The sequence below is a fragment of the Aquarana catesbeiana genome, linkage group LG01 (genome assembly GCF_042186555.1).
Source record: "Aquarana catesbeiana isolate 2022-GZ linkage group LG01, ASM4218655v1, whole genome shotgun sequence".
In the NCBI taxonomy this organism is placed as follows: domain Eukaryota; kingdom Metazoa; phylum Chordata; class Amphibia; order Anura; family Ranidae; genus Aquarana; species Aquarana catesbeiana.
Window position 1 is genome coordinate 60,391,825 of NC_133324.1, and position 20,672 is coordinate 60,412,496.

Consider the following 20,672-nt stretch of genomic DNA (forward strand, 5'->3'; position numbering starts at 1 on the left):
TTTGAGCGCTGCTTAAGCTGGAAAGAACCTATTCTCTTGCATCTTATTTGCCTTCTTTCTAAATGTTATATTTTTATATAGCAGCGGCTTAGTCCTATATATTATATTCTATTATCTTGAGCGCTGGATAAGTGACCCTGCTTAGTTTTACCATTTGTGCAGAACTTTTTTGTTGCCACTAGATGTCTTCAGTCTGTTGATCAGCATCATTCAACCCATTTCTGAGCCCTGGTTGTCCTATACCCCCCCCCCCGCCAATGACTGGACAGTGAAAGGAGAAGCAGCACAGTGATGAGCTCATCTGTCACCCTGCTCTCTCTATCTATCAGCATGCTTATTGTAAGCACATGAACTGACTGGCTGCTTGTACTGCGTCTTCCTCTCACACTCCAGCCCAGCTTTGTAGGGGCTGCTATAGGCTGATACCAGTTATATATGTAAGTATATAATAATAATAATAAGAGCTGCATTCATTTGTGTCTTTTTTATATCTGCTTAGAGTTCAGCTTTAAATCAAAATTGTACTAGCTCTTATGATTCATTTGTTTTAATTACTTGAAGATGTTCCTAAACAATGTACATGGATACTCCCATCAGGGCACTGCATCCTGCACACAGATAAAAGCCAGTTTATTAGTACAGTTAGTAACTGAATAGTTATAGAACATTACCTAAATGACAGGCCATTAAAGTACAGAGTAAACTTCGAGGCAAAAATAATTAGTTCTTAATTGGAACATGTTATCATGGTTTCTTTTTTTCTTTCTCTCTGTTTTCCAGTTGAAAACAACCCAAGAACAGGAAACCTTGGCTCTCTAATTAGGGTGCTATTATCCCGGACTAAAGAACTGAAGATATCTGCAGAATGTCAGAAGTAAGAGCATGTGCTGCCAAATAAGATGGTCCTGAAATAATGTATATGCTGCATTTCTTTGTGGGTTACTCATACTTGTAATACAACTTCCATCCATTGTGTGGCAGTACAGGTTCAGGATATCATGCCATAAAAGTCAATATTGCCTTCTTAGCACAGATGATCCAACGTCGCCACTTTATCATAAATTCTAAAAACAAGATTTAATCGCTTGCTTAAAGTGTATGTGTAGGTAAAAATATAAAAATTTACATTCTTTACATCTCTGCAATAGATGCATGTTTCCCCCTGTTTGTTTTTTTAAAACACATTGATCTTCCAGAAATCCCAGGGTTGTCACCCCTGCTTATGTTCTTATCTACAGAACACCTTCCTCCTCCTCATATACACAACATAAGGGGATTTTCAGTTCATTAGGGAAGAACCAAGCAGGGCTGACACTACAGTGCCTTTAAAAAGTTTTCTTACCCCTTGAAATTTTCCACATTTTGTCATGTTACAACTAAAAACGTAAATGTATTTTATTGGGATTTTATGTGATGGACCAACACAAAGTGGCACATAATTGTGAAGTGGAAGGAAAATGATAAATGGTTTTCAAAATGTTTTACAAATATCTAAAAAGTGTGGCGTGCATTTGTATTCAGCCCCCCTTTACTCTGATACCCCTAACTAAAATCTAGTGGAACCGATTGCCTTCAGAAGTCACCTAATTAGTAAATAGAGTCCAACTGTGTGTAATTTAATCTCAGTATAAATACTGTGAAGCCCTCAGAGGTTTGTTAGAGACCCTTAGTGAACAAACAGCATCGTGAAGGCCAAGGAATACACCAGACAGGTCAGGGATAAAGTTGTGAAGAAGTTTAAAGCAGGGTTAGGTTATAAAAAAATATCCCCAGCTTTGAACATCTCACAAAGCACATTTCAATCCATCATCTGAAAATGGAAAGAGTATGGCACAACTGCAAACCTACCAAGACATGGCCGTCCACCTAAACTGACAGGCCGGGCAAGAAGAGCATTAATCAGAGAAGCAGCCAAGAGGCCCATGATAACTCTGGAGGAGCTGCAGAGATCCACAGCTCAGGTGGGAGAATCTGTCCACAGGACAACTATTAGTTGTGCTCTCCACAAATCTGGCCTTTATGGAAGAGTGACAAGAAGAAAGTCATTGTTGAAAGAAAACCATAAGAAGTCTCAATTGCAGTTTGCGAGAAGCCATGTGGGGGACACATCAAACGTGGAAGAAGGTGCTCTAGTCAGATGAGACCAAAATTAAACTTTTTAGCCTAAAAGCAAAACGCTATGTGTGGGGGAAAACTAACACTGCACATCACCCTGAACACACCATCCCCACCGTGAAACATGGTGGTGGCAGCATCCTGTTGTGGTGATGCTTTTCTTCAACAGGGAAAGGGAAGCTGGTCAGGGTTGATAGGAAGATGGATGGAGCCAAATACAGGGCAATCTTTAGAGTCTGCAAAAGACTTGAGACTGGGGCGGAGGTTCACCTTCCAGCAGGACAACGACCCTAAACGTACAGCCAGAGCTACAATGGAATGGTTTAGATCAAAGCATATTTATTTGTTAGAATGGCCCAGTCACAGTCCAGACCTAAATCCAATTGAGAATCTGTGGCAAGACTTGAAAACTTGATGCTCTCCATCAAATCTGACAGAACTTGAGCTATTTTGCAAAAAAGAATGGGCAAAAATGTCACTCTAGATGTACAAAGCTGGTAGAGACATCCCCAAAAATACTTTTAGCTCTAATTGTAGTGAAAGGTGACTCTGGGGGGCTGAATACTAATGCACTCCACACTTTTTCACATATTCATTTGTAAAACATTTTTGAAAACCATTTATAATTTTCCTTCCACTTCACAATTATGTGTCCCTTTGTGGTAGTCTATCACATAAAATCCCAATAAAATAGATTTGAATAGATGAATACTTTTTCAAGGCACAGTACTTGGGATTTTAGTGCTGAAGAAGCAGTGTTGTCAGCTGGAACAGGATATTAGCAGCCTACTGGAGACAGTCGCTATTTGTCCCAGAGCTATTTCAAAACAGCATTGGGGTACTTCACAGTCCAGCAATAAGTCCGGGTACTAAATTAATCAGCTCCTGGCCAGGACAAGGTCCTTTAGCACCAAAGACAAAATAAGGCTGACTTGTAACACCCCCCCCCCATGAGCTGTGAGCTACTTCAGCAGTGTAGTCTCGTCTTTTTTTGTGCCCCCTCTCCTGGTGAAGCATCCAAGTCAACTGCCTTCCCCTCAACCCAGCCCTGTCTCCTAGGCTTCTAATCCTGCTTAAAGTGTTTCTAAACCCAGGAGCCTGCATTCATTATATCTGGTCTCCCACAGTACACAGAACATGGAAATGCAATTATTTTAATACATTTAAATTGCTAAATACCTTTTCTCATCAACAGTATATAGCAGTCTTGTGACTTCTATCAGTGTTTGGTTAAATCTTGTAGGTTGAATTTTCATTCTCCTCTCTCACTATGAGGCTGCAGGACCCCTGACCCTCTGTCTGGACACTGCTAATTGGCCCTGTGCTGATTACATGCACCCTCACAAAAAAAAAAAAAAAAAAAACTCTCTGCATATGCTCAGATTGGTGTGTATTGCTAGAGTGTCCCTAAGGCTCTTTACTATCAGGAGATGGGTGGGAAGATGTCCATGATGACGCAAGAAATGAACAGCCAAAAACATAAAGGATGGATGTAAATGTGGACAGAGTGCGAACCCTGGTACGCTTATGCTGGTGTGGTTTTTTTGATTACAAGGGGATAGTTCACTACGTGTTCGTAGAACATGGTACAACGGTCAACCAACATCAAAATGTTCAATCGTGCAAAGTATCAATATCTAAAAACCAAATCACCACAAACAAACATTTAGCGGCAGCTAAATGGCGTATATAAGCCATAACACGGGAAACTAAGTATAAAGACAGTGCTACTCTAACTTAAATATATGAAAGCACTTTATGTATGCATACATTGCACAATTGGGTTTAATTTTTACACTTTTTTTTGTAATTGCACATGCACCATTAGCATCTTAAATTCTACTTATACCTGTATTTATGTTAGGATAGCACAGTCTTTATAGGTCAACCGACATTGTTGGAAATTCTGAAAAGGTTACAGGAATCTGTTCGGAGGAAAAGACGGGAACTTTGGGCTGACAAGCTAGTTTTTTCCTCCACAACAATGCTCCTGTACAAACATTTTTCTTACAGTCTATTCTGGGAATTAAATTGTCACACCCCAGCCGAGAATAATCCCCAAAAGAGAATCCATTCCCCAACAGAAAAAAAGTTATAGTTTGGGATATCGTTGTGAAAAATGTTACCATTTCTGCCTATTTAAAATCTAGGAAAAAAATTGCGCATATATATATATATATATATATATATATATATATATATATATATATATATATATATATATATATATATATATATATACATACAATATTATCTGAGAACAGATGGAGCCTTTATATATATATATATATATATATATATATATATATATATATATATATTATAGATATCTCTCTCTATATATAGATAGAGAGATATACGTTATCTATATTATTTATATATATATCTAAATTGTCCAAATCGGCTAAAGAATGAAGGCTTCATCTGTTCTCAGATAATATTGTATTTGTGGATCTGTGCCTGTAGTGCATGGCTTCTTCTGAACCCTCTTACGGTACTGTGTCCTGTAGAGGTTGGCAGGAGGAACCATGGCATCAACGCTGCCAGACATGCGGGTTACTGTGAAGAGACTTTGGGGGGCAAATTAATAAAGGGCATTGGGAGAGGTAACTATGCAGCATTTTTTTTTTTTTTTATAGAGACAGCTTTTTTTTATGATTTATATCGAAGTGACGCTTTAATTGTGTGTCCTAGAGATGTAGAAGGATTGTGTGGTGACCATACATCATTATAAATTGGATATGTTCTTTCCTTGCAGTCAGCTCTTCCTCTGGCAGACCCACAATGCCCTCTTCATAATTAGCTGTCTTCTGAAGGTCTTCATCAGCCACGTCTCCGAGAGGGAGCTAATCAATCACTTCTCCTATCACCAGACCGAGCCTGGAACATACGGTGAGTTGGATTTAACAGGGTTTAAACTAAACACACAGATCATTAGCAGGAGCTAGTCATGTCAGCACACAGGATTGGCCCGGCCACTGTAAATTGTACTACGCATAATCTGCTGGTAAGTCCAGGTTCACACCAGTGCGACTTGACATGCAACTTGGCAAGTTGCAAATTCATTTGCAGCAATGGAATTGTTCAAATCGGTGTGATTTAAGTCGCAGCAACTTTGAAAAAGGTTCCTGCACTATTTCTATGAGACTTCATTGCAACTTGCATTGACATCTGTTAAATGAAGTTGCACAGAATGTCAGTGGGCGGCAATGAAATTGCACTGTATAGTGGACTTCAAAGCTGCACTGGTGTGAACCATGGCTAAACGGCAAATGATCAGATATTCTATAATCAAAAAATGAGGGGAAGAGGGGAAGGAGGTGGGGGGGGGGGGGGAGAGGGGATGAGGGATGGGAGGGGAAGAGGGAAGGCGTGAGTACACCTATATCGGATCGTAGGTAATTGTTGGATAGTTTGACCCGTTAGGGTATTGTTGCTGTAACCATAACTATACAATATCACACAATGGGTAGGGGGTAGGGGATAGGGGAAAAGAACCCAATAGGGTGGGTTCAAAAAAGGGGTTACTTCGTGCAACAATAGATTATGGAGTGGATATAGTGATAAAAACAATTTTATTGGACTTATGCATAAAAACAAACACAATAAATTTACTATTACTAGAAATGTGTAGTATATTAGGCCTAGAATATACCAGACAAGGACAAACTTGACAAACAATACATCTAATAAACATATAGTGCTACCCGGTCAGGGCATATTGCAGTTTGCCACATTGGCCTGTTTAGTGGGGTCAATCAGTCAAATTGTATTGGATTACTTTCACCCAAATGGGGATTCCAATTGGTGTTTAAACTATAATATGGGCCTCTGTGGCATAAAGCAATGGGAGAGTGTTGGACACAGTGGAAGAAAAGGATACCAGTGGTGTATAAGGCAGGATGGAATTCCGTTGTTATTAAAGTATTAGGGGTAAACTGTCCCTCTGATTTGGATATGGGGCAGTTGTGCTGTTGGTCTTATAGCCGTATTTCCCTATATATTTTTTCGGAAGTCCTTAATAACCTGTAGAGATGTTGGAGATACAAATTCAAGCTGATGCCAGGTGTGCTGTGGTACCTTAAACAGACAATGATCAGTCTAAATTGGTGTTAGAGCGGCAGTGCTGTCACTCAAAACATGATCTAGTTGTATAGTTGGCATACAGTTGCTGTTAGTATTGAATTATGTTGTTGTTAGCTGTACATTACCACTGTCTTCCACGCCGCTCTTACTCAGGGGTACTGTAGGCCGTTAGTCCTGATAGCCATGGCTGCCATTGCGTTCCTGTTTCAGGCACGGGATACCCACAAAATGCTTCTGTACGTTGCGGTATTCCGCTTGTCAGTGTAGGTAAGGGTTCCCGTCTCTCGGAGGCGCTTGGCGGGCCTTTGATTGCTCCTTTCAGGGCTGCGGTTGTGTCCTCCTCGGATCAGCTCCTTCGCTGAGTGTCTCCCTCACTGCCCTGAGCGCACGGACCGGGTTGCGCAACCCGGTCCGTGCGCTCAGGGCAGTGAGGGAGACACTCAGCGAAGGAGCTGATCCGAGGAGGACACAACCGCAGCCCTGAAAGGAGCAATCAAAGGCCCGCCAAGCGCCTCCGAGAGACGGGAACCCTTACCTACACTGACAAGCGGAATACCGCAACGTACAGAAGCATTTTGTGGGTATCCCGTGCCTGAAACAGGAACGCAATGGCAGCCATGGCTATCAGGACTAACGGCCTACAGTACCCCTGAGTAAGAGCGGCGTGGAAGACAGTGGTAATGTACAGCTAACAACAACATAATTCAATACTAACAGCAACTGTATGCCAACTATACAACTAGATCATGTTTTGAGTGACAGCACTGCCGCTCTAACACCAATTTAGACTGATCATTGTCTGTTTAAGGTACCACAGCACACCTGGCATCAGCTTGAATTTGTATCTCCAACATCTCTACAGGTTATTAAGGACTTCCGAAAAAATATATAGGGAAATACGGCTATAAGACCAACAGCACAACTGCCCCATATCCAAATCAGAGGGACAGTTTACCCCTAATACTTTAATAACAACGGAATTCCATCCTGCCTTATACACCACTGGTATCCTTTTCTTCCACTGTGTCCAACACTCTCTCATTGCTTTATGCCACAGAGGCCCATATTATAGTTTAAACACCAATTGGAATCCCCATTTGGGTGAAAGTAATCCAATACAATTTGACTGATTGACCCCACTAAACAGGCCAATGTGGCAAACTGCAATATGCCCTGACCGGGTAGCACTATATGTTTATTAGATGTATTGTTTGTCAAGTTTGTCCTTGTCTGGTATATTCTAGGCCTAATATACTACACATTTCTAGTAATAGTAAATTTATTGTGTTTGTTTTTATGCATAAGTCCAATAAAATTGTTTTTATCACTATATCCACTCCATAATCTATTGTTGCACGAAGTAACCCCTTTTTTGAACCCACCCTATTGGGTTCTTTTCCCCTCCCCCCTACCCATTGTGTGATATCAGATATTCTATAAGACTCAAGTTGATTTATAAATTTCCCCCGACCACTTCTTAATTGGGTGCAGTGAAATTCGGTCTCATCTTTAATGCCTGTGGCTCATGCAAATGAGCGTACAATTTGCTGCGTACAAATTCGTAATTTTATAAAAATCTGAATGCAAAAGAATTGTAGGCTGTGGACCAACCCACACTGCTCTGTTCTGCCGCAATTTGGATGCGTAAACCAAGACTAGCCAAATATGCATTCACAGTCCTACATATTGATGGTAGTTTTCACTGTACACATATAAATGTTTGTGCTAAACTTTACATGTGTACAGTAAGCGTACATGGGCCCTCTAGCCTGTCAGCGCTGCTCATGGCTGACATGTAAATAATGAATAGGGTGTAGCCAGCGGCACGCCAATTACATACTCTTGATGTTACGAAGAGTCATTCATGTGGTGGCGGTGCATGCACAGAGTGACCTTGGGCTATAGTCATTCAGAATTGGTCATTCATGCATATTTACCATCACAACATGAATGACTCATTCAGTGGGAGATGTAAACATACACAGTGAGTTAGCAGCAGCTGCACCACTGACTGTTCATAGTTGTTGTTCTACATGTTGGCCCCGAGCAGCTGTAGTACCCAGGAGGGTCTGTGTACACTTTATGCATGAAAATGATAGCAGACATGTTACAAGCATATAGCGAATAGGCAGCTTTTACATAGGTGACTGCTGACCCCAAGATCCTATTTAAAAAGTTGTCCATAAGCTAGACATGGCAGAAAATCCTGTGTAAAAAAAAAAAAAAAAATACCCTCAATTGAACTAGCTCTTAAGCAGACCATAGATGACTCGATTTTCTTTCCTTCCACTGCGGGTGGAGGGAAAGAAAATTGCTCAATTCCACCATCAACACAGGCAGTGTTGATGGGGTATCCTAGCAGTCAGAATGTGCATTATCCTTTTGATAGGTTTATTGAAAGAATTAATTAAAAACTACTCACAAGCCTGTGAAAAAAAACTGCAATATAAAAGCCTTTAGCCTTTGGCAATCGGCCCTATATGAACAGTCTCCAGGTATTGAAGGAGAGGACCACTGCTGGCTGATGTGTTTCGAAGGGGTACCTCCTTCCTCAGAGCCTGCTCTGAGGAAGAAGGTACCCCTTCGAAACACATCAGCCAGCAGTAGTGGTCCTTGTGTCCTCCATTACCTGGAGACTGGTGATATCGAACCCGATATAAGAAGGTGTGCCCTTTTTTCTTTTTCTTTTCTGACTGCTAGGATACCCCTATCCTGGAGGGCAGCAAGCCCTAAAACGTTCTCCACCCTGAACTTTAGATCACCTGATCAACACACTTGTGTGCAAGAGTATTTGTTTGCTGCTATCAAAAAAAGTGTTGATGTGGGAATGCCTGCCACAGCACTATTTCATTCTGCTGGGGGGGCGTCAGTAATGGAATGTGATAAATTTGAGAGACTGGTTGTACCCAGGTCATTTGATGGATCGACTTGAGTACAATCAGCCTTACCCATACATGAATTGAATCTTGCCTGGCCCCTTCTGGACCTGTGCAACTGTCTCGTAGCCCAGGATTGTAGATGCAAGAATCATAAATAAAAAAGCCTGTTGCATAAACTTTGTTAAATGAGTAGAAGTCTTATCTGTATTCAGTTTTGTTGTTATTTTGCCTGATAAATGTCCCTCTTGGTCTGGGGTGAAATTCATTCAACTGTCAAATAGAACAGGGTGGTTCCACAAGCGTTCACAGTTCCCATCCTGTGCTTGGACAGTCATCTGCCTCGATAGATTTCATGGTACTTTGATTAAGGTGACTGCATTATCCAAGTGCCTAAAAATGTTCCCGACAATCATTAGAACTGAGGAAGCCACTTGCATAAATGCGGAAACGTCTTTACCAAACACGAGCAGTGGAATGTGACCAGCTACTACTAGCTAAACCAGGGGTGCTCAACCAGTGGCCCACAACCTTCTGCTCTGGGATAGCGGGTCAGCAAGTTTGGATCTTGGGTTGCTGACCCACTACCTTAGAGCATCAGAGTGGATGGAGCCGGTACCGGAGGGAGCATTTGGTGTCACTCCACCTGGGAAATGAACCTTTTTAACAGCCAGCTATTCCAGCAGAAACTGAAAGCTAAAAGGTCAGTTTAATAAACATCACAGTTTAGCAATGGGCACATATGAGGAAAAGAAAAGGGTTACTGGACTACTTTCACACTGATCCACGAGTGCTGCGCAGTGCACTTGCGGCTTTTCTGCATATGCAATTAGCGGACCTCCAGCTGTTGCAGAACTACAAGTCCCATGAGGCATAGCAAGACTCTGACAACCACAAGCATAACACCCAGAGGCAGAGGCATGATGGGAATTGTAGTTTTGCAACAGCTGGAGGTCCGCTAATTGCCTATCCCTGTCCTACAGGTTTGGTGTGCTTTCTAAAAGAGCTTTTAGAAAGTGCACCACAACTGCAAGATATAATAGGAGTCTATGACAAAGCACAGCTAACCCGCCGGAAAGCCGCAAGTGCACTGCGCAGCACATCATTGTGAAAGCAATCTTCGGCCCCCTTTCACACAATCGGTCCGATCGGGTCCGCCGGTCCGTTTGTGATTCTGATAGTGGGTGAACATCCAACCGGTTTTGGTCCCATGAAAAATGATGATCCAGATTGTTTATAATCTTCATTATGCTATTTCAAATTCTGAACCATTGCATTTCATTGTGGCCCGTGGCCGTTATCCCAAGAACCCCCCCCCCCCCAAAAAAAAAAACCTGTAAGACAAAGGCATATCATTATGAAATACTTACCTTAGACCAAAGTCCTCCAGTGGCGCCCGCATACCGCTAAGACAGCTGACATCTTCCCCGGTGTTTATTCCGGGTTCAGGGGCTCCGGCGTTGTGAGTGGCTGGAGCCGCGTTGACTTCACTCCCGCGCATGCGTTTATGGCTCTGAAGGTTTGGCACGGTAAGCCGGACCTTCAGAGCGCATGCGCCATTGACGTCATCGGCTGCATGCACTCTGAATATCTCCTAAACTGTGCAAGTTTAGGAGATATTCACAGTACCTGCAGGTAAGCCTTATTATAGGCTTAGCTGTAGGTACAATTAAAAAATAGACTTCCTCTTTAGGTGGCCCTCGCTCTTCAAAAGGTTAAGTACCCCCGAGCTAAACATTTGCATATATTTTCTGGTATTATTATTGTTCAGAGTGATGGACTTCAGGTGGAACTTTACCCTCAAATAGTGCAATGACATTAAAGCATTGTGACATCCAGCCATCTTCAAACATGCACTTGGCTACAGCAACTGGTATTATAAGGCTAAGTTCACCCTTGGGAATATGTAACATGTTCCCAGTGCTGCAGCTGCCGCCTGCTGCCCCCTCCCTGTGGCAGCAGTATGGGGAGAAGTTTCCCATACTAGCTGTCACTGTTTGGAAACAGCACAGCCGTGCGGGGGATCCGCCCACATGGCTGCGTTATTTTATACACACAGCTCTGTGTGTGAATGAACTACAAGCCCCAACATCCTTAGTGGCTATTGACTTGTTAGTTTATCGATGAACTACCATGGCGCTGTGGTAGTTCATTGAGTTTTCCTGTCGGCGAGTATCAGCTTGCCCATGCGAGATGTACAGGCAAACAGATACACTGATAGTGTGCAGGAGACCTGCTTGGCATCAGCGATCTGCCGATCACTGTACAATTCTTTACAGGCTCCTACTAGAAAAAATTATAAATGCAAATTTTTTTACCTGCAAAAAGATTTGCATTAATTATTTTTTTGCAGATGAATTTATCCTTTAACCACCTGGCATCCGCGCTATGGCCGAATGACGGCCACAACGCGGACTTGAATTCATATGACGGCCTCCCCTGTGCACACGCTCTGCAGGGCGCACGCCGAGCGCGCTGTGATCACTGGGTCACTGAGACTCGGGTGATCACCGATCTAAGGAAGGGGCCGGTTCCAGCCCCTTACCATGTGATCAGCTGTCAGCCAATGACAGCTGATCACATGATGTAAACAAAAGATCGGTAATCGTTTTCAGCGTGAGTAGAAAAAAAGCCGATCACCGGCTCAGATGTCAGGGACATCGGTCCCGAAGTGGAAGAGGCACATCTGCCTCATCAGTGACATCTAATAATGCCACCTAACAGTGCCCACAAGTGCCACCTATCAATGCCCACAGTGCCCACAAGTGCCAGCTATCAATGCCCACCAGTAGTGCCAATCAGTGCCACCTAGCAGTGCTGCCTATCAGTGTAACTGATCAGTGCCCATCACTGCCGCCTATCAGTGTCCATCACTGCCGCCTCATCAGCGTACATCAATGAAGGAGTAAAATTACCTGTTTTAAATTTTTTTATAACAAAATATAAAAAAATTAAATTAAAAAAAAAAAAAAAAAAAAAAGGTTTTTTACATTTTTATAACAAAAAGTAAAAACTGCACAGGTGATTAAATACCACCAAAAGAAAGCTCTATTTGTGGTGAAAAAATGATAAAAATCTCATTTGGGTACAGTGTTGTATGACCGTGCAATTGTCATTCAAAGTGCATCAGCGCTGAAAGCTGAAAATTGGCCTGGATAGGAGGGGGGGTTTAAGTGCCCTGTAAGCAAGTGGTTAATAGAACTATGTCTTCCCATTAAAAATAGGGCTGCTTCGCTGAAAATGAGTGCATCTGCACTTAATTTTCTCTTAAGCCCCTTTGCAAAGTCTGATAAATACCTGTAGATCCTGCCAGTAAAGTCTACCTACTGCAGCTTCCTATGATGTACAATGATACTGCACTGCTCTTCAATTAGGGCAGTTGCCACTCTCATGTAGGCTGTGCCTGCTTGCACTACAGTGGGAGGAGAAGATGTTACAAGACGTGACTATTTGCATTGTTACTGCTGATTCACAAGACTAGCTTTTCAGTCATTACCTGGCCACACACAGCCCTGCACGCTGCTTCTGATTGGCAGCGCTGCCTTTGCTGCTGAAACCCTCCCACTGGGAGCTGCAGTGTCGGGAAGGGGGAGCGTGTGAGACACAAATGAAGGAGGAGGATATAGCTCAATCAGTGAGGTAAAGGAAGTTTATTTTATGAGGCTTGTACATCACAAAGTACTTGGGACTTTTTTTTTTTTTTTTAACAGAAGGACTGTTTACTGAAATCATATCACAATGTTCTTGTGAATCACAACAGAAACACAAAAAAATTCACAAACTTACTTGGGACTTCTTTAGTTGTACTTTGTAAAGAAATAAATTGTATACCTTATTCGAGCCTGCAAAATTATCTTTACATTCTCTGCATCATTGAGATGCTGGAATGAAGACCTCAGTGTGACGTCATGATCCCTCCCTCAAATTCAGCAGCTTCCATTGGACCAGAGCTGCTATGACAACACAGGAAAGAGGACAGTGGAAAACGGATGTGACCTGCGCATGCATGAGATTTCATGCCATCAGGGTCGGATAACGTATTTAAAGCATTGGCAGGGTATATCCCTGCTAATTTCCTTCTTTCGTATTTAAAGCAGAGTTCCACCCAAAAGTGGAACCTCTGCTTATCTGCTTCCTCCCCCCTCCGGTGCCACATTTGGCACCTTTCAGAGGGGAAGGGAGAACGGGTACCTATTTTTGACAGGTACCCTTCCACAGTTCCAGGAGACTGCACCGCGGCGCTGTCCCTTGGAAGTTCTGCCCCCCCTCCTCCTCCCTCATCCGCTGTCGTGCCAGTTAAAAAGCTCAGCACGCGTCGCCTATGCGCAGTCGGCTTCACTGCCGGTTTCCCTTACCATGAATGGCGGCGGCAGCACCTGAGATCCAAAAATCGTCTGGGGTGCCGACAGGAACCCTGGACAGGTAAATGTCCTAATATTTAAAGTCAGCAGTTGGAGTATTTGTAGCTGCTGACTTATCATTTTTTCGTGGGAGGGGGTTGGGCGGAACTCCTCTTTAAGAAGAGAGGCAGAGATTTCTAACTTCTATGGCACTGGCTTCAGTATGCAGGTTTCTGTGAGTGCTGCTGATTATACAGGCAATCTAACCAAAATAACTAGAAGGTTTAGAGGTCAAACAGTGACTTTTCATATAGCTGAGGTATTGTTGCTTGAATTCCTGGGTACAGTTCATTTAAAATTCCCCATGTGGATCTGCAGAACCAATATTGCCCAAATTTAAAGAAAACAACCAGAATTATTTTATGCGTATGTTTTTAACAAAACATGCAGCTAATGCTTGACAGTTTGACATTTATATCAATGAGATGTGCAGCCTGTTGCCCTGTTAGATGCCATGTTTGGCAAAAGGAGGCAGCAAAGTGACAGTTGGTGAGTTATTTACAGGTGGTCACTGGACAGGAAGTCAGCTGTGTGTTGGATAATATTGTTCCCTGCTATATTGCCTTGCCTTTTAGTTATGTCTATCGTCTCGAATATTCATATGCCTTCCCTTGAAAATGGTTAAACATCCTAAACTTCCTTGTAAGGCCCCTTTCACACAGGCAGCTCCGCTAGGAGAAATCTGCTTGCTCAGCAGGGGTTCTCTCCGCTAATCCCCTATGGGGCAATCAGATGGAAACGGACTGCCTGTTTCCGTCCAATATGTTCGGCCAGAAGGATGGGTAATTGGGCCACCATCTGCCTTTTTTTGGTAAACAGGATTCGGGTGAAGGTGCGTCCACTGACATCTGCCGCTCCATAGAAGAGACTAGACGGTCCAATTGGGTCCACCTGTAAAACTTACAGGCGGACCTGATCGGATTGCCCCTGTGAAAGGGGCCTTACTTTCTCTTCATTGGCCCTTTGTGCTTGGCAACTATTGATTTACCACTACATTTGCATCTATATGTGTCCATCAGCTGCAGAGCAGTAGGGGTTCATTCTCACAGCCAGAAAAAAAAGCTGAGTTTTAGATGTGCACTGCCCATAGTTTTGTGTGCATCTAAAGGCAGCACTATAGTGATGAATGACTCCATACACAGAGCTGTGCCTATCTGCAAAAATGTGCGCTGTGGTCCAGGACCGCACAGATCTGCAGATTGTTTTTTTTAATCAGACAAACTCTTAATTGAAAAGAGAAACCTAAGCAAAACAGTGCTATAAACACCATAACAAAAAGCACCAAAAGAAAGGATGATTCAGGTCTGTAGATTTTACATGTATAGCCATTTACAGTATCTCACAAAAGTGAGTGGCAGATGATTCTGCAGGAAATATGCATCTAAAGTACTCATGTTTAGATGCATTTAGAAGTGTACAGCGTTTTAGACGTGCAATTCTTCTTTCATTCACATACAGTATCTCACAAAAGTGAGTACACCTCTCATATTTTTGTAAATATTTTCTTCTATCTTTTTATGTGACAACACTGAAGAAATGACACTTTGCTACAATGTAAAGTAGTGAGTGTACAGCTTGTATAACAGTGTAAATTTGCTGTCCCCTCAAAATAGCTCAACACACAGCCATTAATGTCTAAACCGCTGGCAACAAAAGTGAGTACACCCCTAATTGAAAATGTCCAAATTGGGCCCAATTAGCCATTTCCCTCCCTAGTGTAATGTGACTTGTTAGTGTTACAAGGTCTCAGGTGTGAATGGGGAGCAGGTGTGTTAAATTTGGTGTTATCGCTCTCACTCTCTCATACTGGTCACTGGAAGTTCAACATGGCACCTCATGGAAAAGAACTCTCTGAGGAGGATCTAAAAAAAAGAATTGTTGCTCTACATAAAGATGGCCTGGGCTATAAGAAGATTGCCAAGATCCTGAAACTGAGCTGCAGCACGGTGGCCAAGACCATACAGCGTTGTAACAGGACAGGTTCCACTCAGAACAGGCCTCGCCATGGTTGACCAAAGAAGTTGGGTGCACGTGCTCAGCGTCATATCCAGAGGTTGTCTTTGGGAAATAGACAACATTGCTGCAGAGGTTGAAGGGGTGGGGGGGTGGGGGGCAGCCTGTCGGGGCTCAGACCATACACCGCACACTGCATACAATTGGTCTGCATGGCTTTCATCCCAGAAAAAAGCATCTTCTAAAGATGATGCACAAGAAAGTACAAAGACAAATGTGTCTTGCCTACAGTCAAGCATTGTGTTGGGAGTCTCATGGTCTGGGGCTGCATGAGCGCTGCCGGCACTTGGGAGCTACAGTTCATTGAGGGAACCATGAATGCCAACATGTACTGTGACATACTGAAGCAGAGCATGATCCCCTCCCTTCGGAGACTGGGCCACAGGGCAGTATTTCAACATAACGACCCCAAACACACCTCCAAGATAACCACTGCCTTGCTAAAGAAGCTGAGGGTAAAGGTGATGGACTGGCCAAGCATGTCTCCAGACCTAAACCCTGTTGATCATCTGTGGGACATCCTCAAATGGAAGGTGGAGGAGCGCAAGGTCTTTAACATCCACCAGCTCTGTGATGTCGTCATGGAGGAGTGGAAGAGGACTTCAGTGGCAACCTGTGAAGCTCTGGTGAACTCCATGCCCAAGAGGTTTAAGCCAGTGCTGGAAAATAATGGTGGCCACACAAAATATTGACACTTTGAGCCCAATTTGGACATTTTCACTTAGGGGTGTACTCACTTTTGCTGCCAGCGGTTTAGACATTAATGGCTGTGTGTTGAGTTATTTTGAGGGGACAGCAAATTTACACTGTTATACAAGCTGTACACTCACTACTTTACATTGTAGCAAAGTGTCATTTCTTCAGTGTTGTCACATGAAAAGATAGAATAAAATATTTACAAAAATGTGAGGGGTGTACTCACTTTTGTGAGATACTGTGTGTGACTGAAAGAAGAATTGCACGTCTAAAACGCTGTACACTTCTAAATGCATCTGAACATGAGTACTTTAGATGCATATTTTTTGCAGAATCATCTGCCAGCAAGAACCTGTATTGCTGCAGAAATTATGCATATGCTCATGTCAATGGACTCTTATGCCGTGTACACACGGGCGAACTTATCGACAGCAAAGGTCTGAAGGAACGAATCCGCCGGACAATTTGATCGTGTGTGGGCTTCATCGGACCTTTGCTGTCGAAAAATCAGACGGACTTTAGATTTAGAACATGTTTCAAATCTTTCCGACGGATTAGAGTCGGGTCGAAAAATCCGTTCGTCTGTATGCTAGTCCGATAGACAAAAAACAACGCTAGGGCAGCTATTGGCTACAGGCTATAAACTTCCTTATTCTAGTCCCTTCGTACGTCATCACGTTCAAACGAACGGACTTTAGTCTGTTCGTGTGTGGGCAAGTCTGGTCGTTCAAAGGTCCGTAGTAACTCCGTCGAAAGTCCATCGGAAAGACCGTCGGACGTTTGATGCTGAAAAGTCCGCTCGTGTGTACACGGCATAAGGCTTCATTTTAGATGTGCAGTTGAAGAAGTGGCAAAAACGTATGTTTTGAGACACGTATTTGCCACACACCAACCATCCCTCATTAAGCTGCAATAGGTAGGGATGTTTACATGCCGTGGTCACGATGCTTCGCTTTGTGCCCGCGGCAGTTTACCCAAGATGTACCCATCGGCAGGCGACAAATCCTCCGAATGCTACACATTCAAGTAATTGGTGAAGCACCGAAAAACATGTAGCAGTTGGGTGCAGTGTATGCATTTGTGGCACATTCGTCTACAAAAATGGGGTTAAAACAGGCGGTGAGGAGGTGTCATAACATTTCCTCACCACCTACCCACCTACTACCGTCAGTAGCTTCTGGAGTGTGATCCAAATACAGATTGGTTTTTGGAGGAAAAGAAGATTTAGAGGCATGTCTAAATCTACCCTAAAAGTGTGTTCAGGAGGTAAGTGCTTTATAGAATTGTAACGTAAAAGTATCCTGTAGGTGGCAGTAAATGAGCAGCATAATACTGTATATAGCTTGTTGATGGCTGTGCCTACGCTGCTTAGTATGGCTTTTAAAGAAGTTGTCTAAGAGGGAAAATCAGGTCATAGGAGCCGGTCATGAAAATAAACTTTCCTGCAATGTGATTGGATTACAAATCTCACATAAGAAAAACTTTAATGTGCTCCAGTGATAAGATCTTATATAAATTATGTATAATATTCTCTGTCGACATTTTTGTAGGTTTCAGGAGTTTTATCTCAAAGGAAGAAAAATAAAATACTCCTGTCCTCCTCTACCCTGATTTATCTAATCTATAATTTTGTATTTAAAAACAAATCCACCCAAAAGTCCCAATCGCATACCTAAATCCCTAGTCAAGTGACAGGTGGGGTCCTAGTTCTCCTCCTTTCTTCTGGTCTGTACAGCTGTGGCCAGATGTTTTGAGAATGACACAAATATTAATTTTCACAAAGTCTGCTGCCTCAGTTTTTATGATGGCAATGTGCATATATTCCAGAATGTTATGAAGAGTAACCAGATGAATTTCAATTAATTGCAACTTCCCTCTTTGCCATGATAATTAACTTGATCCCATAAAAAAACATTTCCACTACATCAGGGGCACCCAAGAAAGTCCAGCAAGTGCCAGGACCGTCTCCTACAGATGATTCAGCTGTGGGATCGGGGCACCACCAGTGCAGAGCTTGCTCAGGAATGGCAGCAGGCAGGTGTGAGCCCATCGGCACGCACAGTGAGAAGACGTTTGGAGGATGGTCTGGTGTCAAGAAGGGCAGCAAAGAAGCCACTTCTCTCCAGGAAAAACCTTTCTGCAAAAGGTACAGGGATTGGACTGCTGAGGACTGGGGTAAAGTCATTTTCTCTGATGAATCCCCTTTATGATTATTTGGGGCATCCGGAAAACACCTTATCCAGAGAAGAAAAGGCGAATGCTACCATCAGTCCTGTGTAATGCCAACACTAAAGCATCCTGAGACCATTCATGTGTGGGGTTGCTTCCCAGCCAAGGGAATGAGCTCACTCACAATTTTTCCTAAGAACACAGCCATGAATAAAGAATGGTACATAAACATCCTCCGAGGGCAACTTCTCCCAACCATCCAAGAACAGTTTGGTGATGAACAATGCCTTTTCCATTATGATGGAGAACCTTGCCATAAGGCAAAAGTGATAACCAAGTGGCTTGGGGAACAAAACATGGAAATTTTGGGTCCATGGCCAGGAAACTCCCCAGACATTAATCCCATTGAGAACTTGTGGTCAATCCTCAAGAGGCGGGTAAACAAAAAAACCCCACAAATTGTGACAAACTCCAAGAATTGATTATGCAACAATGGGCTGCCATCAGTCAGGGTGTGGCCCAGAAGTTGATTGACAGCATGCCAGGGCGAATGGCAGAAATTATTATTATTATACAGTATTTATATAGCGCCAACAGTTTACGTAGCGCTTTACAACTTGAGGGTAGACAGTACAAATACAATACACTTAGATACAGTAGGAATCAGAGGGCCCTGCTCCTTAGAGCTTACAATCTAAGAGGGAAGGTCAAGAGATACAAGAGGTAATAACTGTGGGTGATGTGCTGATTGAGAAGATAAATGTACAGTTGTTAGGTGGGGGCCAGATAGGCTTCTCTGAAGAGATGAGTTTTCAGGGATCGTCTGAAAGTGGATAAAGTAGGAGAAAATCGGACGGATTGGGGTAGAGAGATCTTGAAAAAGAAGGGTCAACACTGCAAATATTGACATAACCTTAATGTAATCATCAATAAAAGCCTTTAAGGCCCCTTTCACACGAGACGGATCCGTGTTGATCCGCCCCGTGTTTATCCGCTGCTCAGCGGGGATCGCTCCGCTCTCCCCAGCTGAGCAGGCAGATGACAGGGCGGGACCCGCATACTGTGCAGGGACCGCCCTGTCAGATCTCCGCTCTCCCCTATGGGGGATCGGAGGAACACGGACCATCTGTCCGTGTTCATCCGATCCGCTCTGCAGACGGATAGAAAAATAGGATTTTCTTCCGTCTGCAGAATCGGACGAGAGCGGAGCCGGATGACATCGGGTGTTAGCGGATGTACATCCGCTGACACCCGCTATCCCATAGGGATGCATGTATGTCCGTATTTCATCCGAAAACGGATGGATGAAATACGGACATACTGTCCGCATGTGTGAAAGGGGCCTAACACTTATGAAAAGCTTGTAATTATACTTCAGTATACCATAGTAACATCTGACAAAAACATCTAAAAACACTGAAGCAGCAGACTTTGTGAAAATGAATATTTGTGTCATTCTCAAAACTTTTGGCCACAGCTGTAGTTTGGGAGGTGCAGTATGCAGTCCCACATTGCTTCCTGGTGCCTGTTCACTAGGTGTGCATTATGGGGCAATAGTGGCCAAATACAAGACTGAATGTTTGAGCACAAAGAGGACTTTCTCATCACTTTTCACCATTATTGGAGGAAGGGCTATTGGGGTTCAGATGACAGCAAGTTTTTCTGAGTTTGAGGCTTTTGTTTAGATGAGTTAGGTTTGGGTAGGTTCCTAACCAGTGTTAATTTTGTCGACTAAAACATTTTCCTCAGTGGCATATTTCCAGTGACGAAAACTAAAAGTACCCCCATTTTCGTCAACCAACAAAACAAAGATATGTGGGAGGGATTTTTACCCACATGAACTTCTGGTTTCCTAGGAGCACGACCTGTAGAAGCCTGTGAGTGCTTCTGCTCCCAGCAAGCAAGGTCGCGAGTAGTAGTAAAATGTGCTGAAGCTTTTAGTAGACTAAATGCGGCTAAAACTAAAACAATTGCAGATGACTAAAATGGGACTAAAACTAAAATGGCATTTTAGTCCAAAGACTAAAATGAAATCGAAATTTGATGGCAAAATTAACACTGGTACTAAGTGAGGTTTGTTTTTTGTTTTTTTTTTTTTGTTTTTTTTTTTTGTTTTTTTTTTAAATTGGAGTTCAGCATTAAAGGAGAAGTATGGCAAAAGCTATTTTGGTCATACTACTTTTATGTATCGCAGGAGTGCAGTTCGTTCTAAACCCCTGTGACACGTTTTCAGCCGACAGCGGGTTACAGCCTGCTGTCAGCTGACTTCACAGAGCTGGTCCAGACTCTAAAAAGATCCCGACCATATGGTCAGTAT

The 20,672-nt window shown here is 43.0% G+C and overlaps 1 protein-coding gene across 3 annotated transcripts in view; it reads left to right on the forward strand.

Moving 5' to 3' along the window:
- Positions 1-20,672, forward strand: part of DYM (dymeclin) — a 566,463-nt gene that overhangs the window by 86,728 nt on the left and 459,063 nt on the right. For all 3 annotated transcript variants that reach the window (XM_073619238.1, XM_073619231.1, XM_073619222.1), the window contains exons 4-5: positions 781-874; positions 4,874-5,007. In XM_073619238.1, coding sequence (XP_073475339.1) covers positions 781-874; positions 4,874-5,007 — 228 coding nt within the window. The remainder of the gene's footprint in view (positions 1-780; positions 875-4,873; positions 5,008-20,672) is intronic.